At 26.6% G+C, this 12,090-nt stretch overlaps 1 protein-coding gene across 10 annotated transcripts in view; it reads left to right on the forward strand.

Moving 5' to 3' along the window:
• The window catches only part of GluClalpha (glycine receptor alpha 1), a 143,586-nt gene that overhangs the window by 60,851 nt on the left and 70,645 nt on the right, over positions 1-12,090 (forward strand). For 8 of the 10 annotated variants that reach the window (XM_065514587.1, XM_065514585.1, XM_065514586.1 and 5 more), the window contains exons 2-3: positions 8,966-9,126; positions 10,251-10,363. In XM_065514587.1, the coding sequence (XP_065370659.1) occupies positions 9,065-9,126; positions 10,251-10,363 (175 nt within the window). In that variant the 5' untranslated portion in view covers positions 8,966-9,064. Of the gene's footprint in view, positions 1-8,965; positions 9,127-10,250; positions 10,364-12,090 lie in introns of those variants that run through there. The other 2 variants (XM_065514588.1, XM_065514589.1) reach the window with 1 other exon arrangement.

Genomic DNA, 12,090 nt, shown 5'->3' on the forward strand with positions numbered 1-12,090 from the left:
GTTTATATTTAATATGAAAAAGTTCTCCTTAAATTAGTATTTATTTGTGGACGCTAATTGTGTACTAAATCTTCGGGAAATTAGATTTTTATGCAATTATTTTATATCTTGTACAAAAAATTGTCAAATGCTATAATTTTCTATAAAATAAATCAATATTTTAAAAAATGGTATTATAGTTTTTCATAAATATATTTGAGTGAGCTTTAGAAATTATATTTCATTAAAACCGGTTAACCGTCTTACAAAAACCGGTTTGTCAAAAAACCGAAAAGTTTAAAAAACCGAAACCGGTGGAGTTTACAAAGATGAAAAAACCGGTTTTGGATACTCTAGTCAGTATACTGACAGTATACTATAGTAGGCAAATAGAGGAATTTTAGTATATGTATAGGTAAAAAAATAAAATATCAAGCAACTGAATAAAATATTCGTATTTTTTACGCACAGAAAAAAGAAATTCATAATTGGAATGAATTTTGTAATAAATATTATTAATCGAACTTGACTTTTTTTTCCCAAACTTATTTCATTCAAAATAAGAACATGTTCATAAATATTATAAAATTTTACATGACGGAAATTTTTGCTTTTTTTACTTAATTTTTTTAATAAATTGCATTATAATTGTATTATATAATGAATTAGTGCAAGAATATTTGCATAATAGCCATATATTGGCCAATATTTTAAGATAAAAAGGAGAATATCTGAAACTTAAAAATTATTATTAAACATAATAAAACATTCATAAATATAAAAGCATTTCATCCTCTTAAATCAATTTAATAATTTTCGCGCTTTTTATATCATTTTGTAGCTGAAAATCATAAAAAAACTAAAAATTTTCAATGAAAAATTTCAAACATTTTTGAACAACATAAAAATAAAAATGAAATTGAAATTATATTTTTCAAGCCTTCTTTTATTTCAAAACATAAAATATTAAAAAAATCATACTATTTAAGAAATTATTTATAAATGTTATGAATTGAAATCAATGAATTCGAATCATAATATTTATGTTGAAACTTTTTTCTGTGCGCTCTATTGTTTGCAACTATAAATGAGTTATTTGTATTTTTTCCGCTCTTGCTGTGTGTTTTGTTTACATTCGGGTTTTGTAGGTGTAAATTTATGAAAAATCTACGTAATCTGAACAATATGATCTTTCAAACTGCATTATTAGTTTTTTTCATTTTCATAAAAGTTTTAAAAGTTATAAAGCGTTATTTACAAAATTTATGGAAAAAATACGAAATTCTAATGTAAGGCACCTTAAAGGGCTAATTCATTGGAAAAACTAATAGTTTTTGCAAACAAAAATAAAGCTTGGACATTCTTCTTTTAAAATGTTTCTTCAAAAGTAAAGAAAATCGTGGATTTTGACAAAGTTATGAAGAAAACTCATAAAAGGCCGACAAACACGATTTTTGGCAAAAACTCGACATGAGCAAAATATTTTAAACTTTCAAAATATACTTGAGCTCCAACAAAATTTTTTTTTGGACACACTATTGAACATTTTTGTTTACTCCCTATAATTTAATTTTTTAAAAAAAATACCTTTGGAACGAAATTGCAGATTTCGTTTCATTTCACTAAAAAGCCCACTGTCCTGCATTCTAAATTTACTGACAAAACTTAATGAATAAGATTTGTTTCATCTGTTCATTTAAGCTTTACATCATGGTCCAGTTTTTGGGATTATGTTTGATATGCCTTTATCATTCTTTATCTGTTTAATTTTCTTTTTCTATGTACATGAATTTCTTTTTTGTGAAGACATTTCCATCACCCTCGAGACATTTAAGAAAAATGAAAAACAAAACATAAAAAGCTACAAAAAAAAATTCAGTTTAACGTACAACTGAAACAGAGAGAAAAATAGTTGAAATAGCCTTCACCTCTTTTTGCAATCTAGCATGCAAAACACATACAAACACAAATATGTATTTCAACACATACATACACATAACACTACTACCACAACTAAACCAAACACATTCAAAAGTTCGATTGCACACCACATATGCATACAAAAACACACATACACACGCACACACTAAACTTTAATATAAACCAACACACGTAAACTAAACGTTACTACACTGTTAAATAGTGTTGTGTTGAATTAAACTTATATAAACGCACGGCAGAATTAAAAGTTTTTTTTATAACGGTAGAAAGACGATTCAAAAAGTCACCTGTTTTATAAGTGATAAATAAACAAGTACCATTTAATGTCCTTTGCATGTTTTCATTTCATTTTAGATCATAAGAGCTTAAAGTTATTTTTATTGCCTCGCTGTAAGACAAGAAAAATTACGTTCTAAAATGAGTTCCAAACTGTTTGGCTGAATTCTGCCATATTTATATTCCAAATAATCCCATTTTAGTTAATTTTTGTGTCTGTTTAAAATTTTATAAATATTTTTCTCATAATATTAAACAAAATGCAATTTCCTGTTTTTAACCATTCCGATGCCATTTTTCCAACTTAGAGCAAAATATCGATTGCTGTTAAAGCAATTCTTCAAAATCATTGCCGTGGTTCTGGTAAAGTTGTCATGAATGCACAATTTACACTTACTATATATGATATGTATTCCTCAATTTAAATATAATAAAAATTTTCATCAGCACTATTGAAATTGACTATTTTTTAATGGTTTTAGAAGTTTGGGGTACTTTTAACTCCAAGTGCTATTAAGGGTTAATTTTATTTTTTGTGCTGTCATTATAAATACTAGACTTCATGTACTATAATATTCTGAATAGCTTTTACTTAAAAATCATAACAATAAGGAAATTCGGCTCATTCGCCAAAATATGTCCAAAAAATTAATTTTTCTCGAAAATCGCAAAATTTAAATCGCAGGTACGGAAAAACTATAGGAGGTTAATTATTTAATGTCAAAATTTTTACAGAAACTGAAAAATTGCATTTTTTTCCCCTTGTAAATGCAACACAAAACTAAATCTCAAGTCGGCACGGGTTGCAATCATGATAGAAAATTTTTTTTGGGACACTCTACTGTGCGTATCTAGAGAAAATAACCTATTAAACCATATATGTTTCATCAATATTGGTGGACAATAAAACGTGTGGCCTATTTATATATAAGGTTTACACAACATCAGTCTAAATATTCACTATGTCTTTTTATACAAATACACTTTTGTAATTGACAATAAAACACACACTTTACATGAATGCAGTTGATGTTAACATTAACAGCGCCTACGATATACTGTCTACCGACTGCAGCCGCTGGCACCATCTACCTTCTAGTAGCTTCATGAATAATCTAAACTGCCAAACTAGAATATTCGAATTCAAGAGCTTTTAGCAGCTTCAACGTTAAGCTTAAATATTTAGTCTACAAACAATGGCCCACAATCATAGTCAGAAATAAAGTATATTTTAAGGGAAATAAAGTCGTCTTTACTTAAGAGTGGACTTTAGGTCTACAATAGACAAGACAAGATGATGTTAAAGTCGACTGAAAATATAAAACTAGCTGAAGCTGTTTTTAACTCATTTAACAACAGCATCAGCTGTTCTTAACCAAGTAAAAAAGTTCGACAAAAAGTCACAAATGTTTATGTTACAAGATATTGGCAGAGATTTTGCAATTATTGAACAGTTATCAATAAAATTAGAACCAAAATATCCTAATTATTATACTAATCTTATTTTTTCCATTTTGCCACCACAATTTGCTTTTTTTCATTATATTTCGCTTTACTTTCATTGTTTACCTTTTTTAATTTTCTATGTCAGCTGTTCAGCGGTGCCACTTGTCTATATTTTTTTGTATATTGTATGAAAACATTTGCTACATTTGAGGTGGCACCCAGTTAAAGTCGGTTCAATTTAAAACACACTTTAATTTTGAATATAATTGCAAAATAATTAAAAGCAGGTTTTTATTTTAAAGTTGTTTCTAAAAAGAACCGACTTTAGTGTTTGACTATGATTATGGGCCAATGTCAATAACTGCGTGCTATCAACATTGTTGATAAGTAGAAGATTCTACTGATGGACATGTTTATAAACATGATGAATTTTGCTAGCAGTCGTTTCAGACCGTTAAATTCAAATAACTCATGCAAATTTGAAACAATATAATAAAATGGGGTTTTCTACTATTTTTAACAAAATATATCTCAGTTTTACTCGAAAAATAAAATGCATATTTGAGTGTTTCATATGTTTTAGAACACTTTAATACCGAACTGGTTATTTAAATAACCACCTCATAAAATCATAAGGACCCAAAAGGGTTTCCTGAAATTCCATTCGCCCAATCTTTTTTTAGGTATTTTTCTATACAACGTTAATGCGTTAAAATACCTCTTCCGATAAAATATCGTTTCCAAACAAGACATCACCATTAAACTAAACTAGCGTTACCGAAAAAATCCAAATTATGGTTAAATTTTAACCGATTCGAATCGGTTCTAACCTTATTTTATTTATTCTACAGATACATAGGGTGTCAAAAAAACTCTTATCTGTTATCTCCGAAAAAATTAGAATTACTAAAACGTACAAAACATCTGTCTGATCTTTTTTCAATGTCCACGTTATAATTGCCACAAAATAAAACTGCTGTGTGATATATTTTGTAATAACTTTTTGGATTGCGCTCTTATATTCATGTTTTATTTGAATTTTACCATTTGAATATTGTAGTGATATTTGGTGTAAAATGTATATTTGTTGGAATAAAAGTGTTGTGTGTTTTAACTTTGATGTTTGTATGTGTATTTGTGGCAGTGGATGAGTTTGTATGATTGCTTTTTTGTGGTTTTAAACCAAAAAAAAAATAAAAACTGTATGTATCTACATATATATGTACATATGTATGCGGTTATAGGCTTTTGGTTACTTAACCATTTTCATATTTTTTCGTTTAGGTGTACATGCATGTTGCCCTGTGTATGTATTAGGGTGATTGGTCCGGTTTTTAATAACCGGTTTTTTGGTTAAGTCGGTTTCGGTTTTTTTTTGAAAAGCTCACATTTCGAATATCGAAGAATCCGGTTTTTTTCCTCGATTAGCCGGTTTTTTCTAAAAGTGTTTTTTATGAGTTTTAGTGCATTAAAAACTTTAACTTTAAAAAAATCGATATACTCCAAAGCATTTAAACTATGTTTTATTCCTAAGAGATTATTTTAGCATTCATAAGGTGTTCAAATTTAAAGACGTTAACGATCTTCGACCCAAATAGAAAATATTTTTTTTTTGCAATTTTTTTTTTTAAAAACCTAACGTAGTTTTTGACATTTGAAATTAAATAAAAGTCATAAAATATCAACCACTCACTTTTTGAAAAAAATTCAAAATGAGTCAAATTTCACTCGAAGACTTTATGAAGGATAAGAAAATAGCTTTGGTATCTAAGCGTGGAATCGTAGTTTTCATACAAGTATAATGTTCAACGGGTATGATGAAAAGAGACAGATATATATATATCAGTGCTACCAAAGCTCTGGAAACATTTAACTTAATTGTGCGTAACAAAAATTCAAGATTTTTGATCCAGGTCAAATATGACCAAAAGACCTTAAGTGGAAACAATTTTATAGATATTTTTTGCCAATTTGTTTTCGAAAAACCTAACGTATTTATTGACATTTGAAATTAAATAAAATTCATAAAATATCAACCACTCACTTTTAGAAAAAAATAAATTTTAATTTCAAAGTGGGTCAAATTTGATCCGAAGACCTTATGAAGTTTAAAAAGCTAATCAAAATTAGAAATAAAGGCTTATTTTTTTGTTATTAGAATACATTGTTATTCTTAATCATAATTCTATGATTTCTATTTTGTTTTGTTTTTGAATGAACTGTTTTGGTTTTAATAACTATTATTTTAACAAATAAAACTTCTTATTTCTAATATTAAAATTTTGCCAAAAAACCGGTTAACCGGTTATTATTAAAAAACCGAAGCCGAAACCGGGTTTTAAAAAATTATTGAATAGATAATTTTCGTAACTGAAACACAAAAAATAACAAAAATGTGTTTTTAATTACGAAAATTATCTATTCAATAATTTTTGTATTTGAAATTCAACCAATAACGAAAATTGTATATTCAATTGTCAAAATAATCAAATTCAAAACTCAAAATTCAATAGAAAATATCAAGAAATTTTGTTTTCGAGCAAATGAAGACTTGATTTAATTATGAAATAATTGAAACCAGTTCAATATGTGACAAATATTTGAATTGAAACGGTTTAAGAAATAGTTTTTTCTGTGTAATGATAAAAATTATAAATTAAAACAATTGTTTTTATTCGATTATTCTACAGCAAATTATTCGAATTATTCGTTATTTGGAATTGGTAATTTTTAAATAATTCGAATAATCATTCGAAGGAAATTGTTCGATTATTCGAATGGTTACCCACCCTAGTAGGTATACAATGTATGTATATGAGAGTGTATGTATGAAGTCTTTGGCTTTCCAATGTTGCTGCTGATGCGGTGTACCATAATAATTTAAAATTTTCTCACAAAAATAAACAAGTAAAGAAACTCAACGAAATAGGCAGTAAAAGGCCATATTATTTATGGCACTATGGACCATAAGGTTATACATTTTTAGCAAATATTTACATATTAGCTGAAATTTTAATTCCATTACTAAAAAAAACTATTTACATTTTATATTTCAGGCAACATAAACTTTTTTAAAAAAAAAGATTAATATTGAAAATTAACTATAAAATTTGTGAAATAAATTGTGAGAATGATATAAGAAAGTGTATTTCCATATGGTTTTCTGATTTTTAAATCATCTTACCCATAGTATAGCGCTATAAATTACACAGCTCAAAAAATTTCTGTTTAGAGCAGCATGACTGAGCTTTTTATTTTACTTTTATGTCGTGTTGAACAAAAAGTTGCAGAAATTAAAAGAAAAAGGGGAAAAATCCTGTGATGTTGTTGATACATATGTATGTACTTGTTTCTTTTCTGATACATTTACGAAATTAAAAATTCATTGTATGTAATTTGTTTGAGTGGCACGAAAATAGAAACGTACATACAGACTTAATCAGTTCTTAATATTTACACAAACATAGGTACGTCACACTAGACTGCTTTCGAATGGATGGACATTTTTTGTAAAAAAATCGAGGAATTGTAATCCTTTAATCCCTAGGACGAAGTAAAAATGTTTAAATATGTGCATTTTTCATTAAACGTTATGGAATTTGATAACACTCTAGAAAATTAATTTGAATTGGCATTTGAGGAGGAAGATTTTAAATGCCACTTTAATGCACTTGGGAAATGCAAATGACACCAAACCTAAGAGTCTTAAATTATAAAACGGTTTGTATGGAATAAATTAAATTTTCAAACCTTTTCTTAAAACAAAATAATATTAGCACCAGTTTCCGATTTTATATCCGATGTCCACCGTAATGTACTGTCTGAAGAACTTATGAAAATGTTTACAAATTTTCAGACTTTAAATAACTCTGATGTGTTCATTTAAAATTTGGATTATTTATTTAAAATTTGTCCATAATTTTTTTGCATTCACTATATTTATATTATGGTAAATGCTCCTAGACTTGTCCTATGGATTGTATAACTACGTTGCGTAAAATATTAAGATGGTTGAATAACATTAACTTCGTTAAGCTCTGATGTTTGGAGATGGCTTTACAAGGGAACATATTTACAAATTAACCACAAACTTTTAAAAGCATGAACAAAACTGTTAATTTGAATTGTATTAATTTTATTATTTTATAGAACTAAATGAACAAACTTAAGTTTTTTTTTAATTAAATAAACTAAATGTGCATTAAAGGGTTAATTATTTCGTTAATTATGTAAAAATCCAGCACAAATACAATATCTTGTCGTTTAAAAAATGTTTGGTCAAATTGTTCTATTTTAAGAAAGGGTTAATTTAAAGTTTATAATACGTAATATACAATTTTTAGTTTAGTTTTGAATAATAATAATAAATTTTTGTTAAGTTCTGTTCAAATTTACAGTGTTTTTCATAGTTTTATTAGTTTGGGGACATTATGACTCCGATTGTGTTTAAGGGTTAATTTCAAATTTTGCGCTGTTATTGTAAATATGTAGTGCTCAATGAGGAGATTCTATATATGTATTTTTTTTAAAATCGGAACACAAACGAAGAAATAGTATCATTTTTAAAATTGACCTTACCCGAGGTGTCCTACTTTGCGGACCCTTGGCCCAGCTCCTGGTGGGCTCATGAGGCCCAGATTCAAAACTTGAACTCGACAGCACTTCCCCTTTGAGCATGTGAAATTTCATTCAAATCGAAGCAAGGGTTTAGAAGTTACAGATTTATTTCCCTCTTTTTTTTTCTCATATCACTGTGCAGCGGCATAATAGGAATTGAGTTATTAGGTATCGGCGAAAATCCTATCAAAATGGGAAAATTTTGTTTATTTGCTATAAGAAACTTAAATTGAAACTTGAATTGAAATTCATTTCTGCCTAATTCGTTTGAATTGATTCTAATTTCATTCCATTCTTTTTTGTTGTGAAAAGAATTAATTCAAAATTTAGCTAATTCGTAACGAATTAAATTCACGTCCTATATCTTGACATGTTTTGGAACAATCTAATGTATATATTAATAATGTATGGAATATGAAAGAACCGTAGATTTTTTATAAAGAGATACAAAATTGTATACATTAATTTTTAAGAAAATTTTACTTATCACTCCAAGAAAAGTTTTAATTATAGAAAAAAAATTTATTTGAACAGGTAGATTTATTTTAGACTGTCTAAGTAATCTCAATTTATAGCTACCACTTAATACAAAAAAACACTTTAAATGCAAAGTTTCCTAATCTTCTAATTCTTCTTAAGAAGGTTTAAAAAAAACTTTGTTATCAAACACAAAAATTTTAATTTTTTTTCTATTTTAAACTTTTAGCAAACGCTGTAAAACCAAAAAGAACAACCACACACTCACTCTTTCTCTCATCTGCACGTCAGACATCATCAACGCCACAGCAACAGTTGCAGCTAAAAAATGGGAACCGGCCATTACTTTTGGGCGATATTCTATTTTGCCAGTTTATGTAGTGCATCACTGTAAGTACAAGTTTTCAATTTAAGCTACACGTGTTCAAAAGATAAGAAAATTATTTGTACTTTATTGAAACGAAAAGTTAAGACAAATATAAATAATTTTTATAGAAATAAAACACCTGCAGTGCTTTAAAGTTTAAACACGCTCCTAAAAATCTGCTTTAAAATTTTCTTAAAATTATTTAAAAAAAAACCACCATATACAAATTAATTTATTTTTTTAATTTTTGTCGGATTGGACATTTTGGAATTATTGCATATTTACAAAACCAATAAATAAGCATATCTAAAATGTACTAACAAAATAAACAAACAAACAATCAACTAACAATTAACAAATGAAAAATAAAATGTTTCTTTCATTTAATTATGAATGAAATGCTTAAATCACTACTTTTACACAAAAAACACTTTCTTACACAATATAAACTAAACTAACTCACCTACTCACTTACTAACTCATTCACAATGCGAGATATGCTTAATTTCCTTATGATAAGTGCGGCAGTATAATATATCCTAAAACAAAAAATTAAAACAATTAAAATACACTCACTCACTCACACACACAATTGGCAGCCTATTTTCATTTTGAATTTTTAAGTTTTCAAACATTCTTTCAAATTTTATTTATGTAAAAGCAACAAAAAAAATACCCTCATCCTTAAAGTATGCAAAGAAAAAAAACTTTAATATCAAAGCAATTTAGAATGGAATCTGAATACATGAAAATATTTATATCAGTTTAACCTCAATTTTCTCAATCTCTGGTTATTTTTTATCGTGACGATTACTGACAGTTCTCATACAAAAAAAATGTTAATAGGAAGTATATCGTTACGAAAAACGATAACTAAATATTGAGAAAATGGGGGTAAGAGTTACAGTTGTTATAAATTACAATGTGGGCTTAAAATAGAATTATAAATCTAACAGTTCATTAACAAGCCATGATCTGACTATATAGTGTATTCAGAAGATTTCAAGGTGAGGGCATAACCGGCTTTATTTCCTTTACCCTTTTTATTTCTCACCCTTTCATTTTACACACATCCAACAAAAACAAATATTGAGTAAAAAACAAAGAAAAAACACTTATTATACGTTCGTACCTATCATAATTTCAGAGCTAATAATGCCAAAATAAATTTCCGAGAAAAGGAGAAAAAAGTCTTAGATCAAATTTTAGGTGCAGGCAAATATGATGCAAGAATACGACCTTCCGGTATTAATGGAACGGGTAAGAATCTTAGAACATTTTTTTTTGCTTAAATTTTAAATTAACAAAAAAAATTATAACAAGTTTTATTTTCAAAGCTTTTTCTTTAAACTAGAACTATGATTAAGAACTTAAAAATAATTTAACAACAAAACAAATATTTTTGGAAAAAATCGAATTTTGTATAAATTTTTATTATTTTTTTGTTTGTTTAATTTTATTTTATATATAATTTTTAATTAAAATTTATTTGTTATTTAATGCAACTAACATTGTAAATATTGGTTAAAAAATTACTTTAAGTATGAAAAAACAAACAAAAGAAATGTCTGAAAACATATCAACTAAATTATTTAATTTGTTTTTATTAAAATTTTTTTAAAAAAAACTATACTTATGACTTATTAGCATACTCATCTTAAACATGAATTAATTATTTATTTCAAAACAAAATTTAGTATTTAGGCCAATCATACAATTTAGGTAGTTTTATAAAATTATTATTATTATTATTACTACTAAATTATAAATCATTTAACAATTACTTATGTATCAATTCTTTAATCAAAATCGAAAAACCAAAAAAATCAAAATTAGTTATAATTTATTCATTAAATACAACTTATTTTTACTTATAACAAACTTTCTTTATTTATATTTTATATACTACTAACTACTACTACATAACTACTATATATTATATATTTTGCTGTATATACATATACATAAACTCTATGTATATTATATACATACTCGTATATAACATTGTTTATACAACAAAAAATATCAAAACAATTAAAAATCAAACAAAAAAATATAAAAAAAAACTTTTCAAAATCAAAAAAATATACCAACTTACATACATACAGATGGTCCCGCTATAGTCAGAATCAATCTTTTTGTACGAAGTATTATGACGATTAGTGACATTAAAATGGTAAGTTTCTCAGTAAACATTACAAACCAAACCAAAAAAAAAAATTAAAAAAAAAGAAAAATTAATAAATCAAATAATACAAACAAATTAAAAAAAAGAAGAAGAAAAGCAGTTGTCACAATCAAAACAATTTCTTACTTATATTTTCTTTCAAATTAAGGGTCAGTTTCTTATGGGACAGTTTAAACGTAGTTTAATTAAAGTTTAAGTAAACTTTAAAGAAATTCAACAATTGTCACCACGGCATTATTTCACCACACTTTCGTTTTGTTGTTTTTATTTTGATGACGACTTAACGTTGGCAATACTTAACAACGGTTGTTCCATTGGCTGTCAAAACGTTAGATGAAAGCTTTTGCTGAGGCAAGACATTCTGGTTTCTCGATAGGATTTTCTCAACTAGTTTATTGAATTAAATTTATCCTCTAGTTCTCGGTTTTTATAGTTTCTCCAGCGGAAAGTATTTCTAATTTCTCTGTAAACAATTAGTTTTGTATCCTATGTTTTTTCTCCCCTGAAATAAATTGCAATTAATTGAGATAACTGTGGGTCCACGATCAAAGAAAATTAGTCTTGCAATTACACTTACTTTTTACATATTTAAATTTCAAATGTAATTTATTCAGATGAATTACATATGAGTATTTTCTATATCATCGTCTTGTCTGCAATAATTTGAAAGCCTTATTCATCGTCTACTCAATTACTAAAATATTCCTAAATATCTCTACTGATTTACTTCCAAATTATATACATAAATATAGTCTCTCCTAAAAAGTTCTTTAAAAAATCATAAGAGTTTTTGCAGGCA

The sequence above is a fragment of the Calliphora vicina genome, chromosome 1 (genome assembly GCF_958450345.1).
Source record: "Calliphora vicina chromosome 1, idCalVici1.1, whole genome shotgun sequence".
Lineage (NCBI taxonomy): Eukaryota > Metazoa > Arthropoda > Insecta > Diptera > Calliphoridae > Calliphora > Calliphora vicina.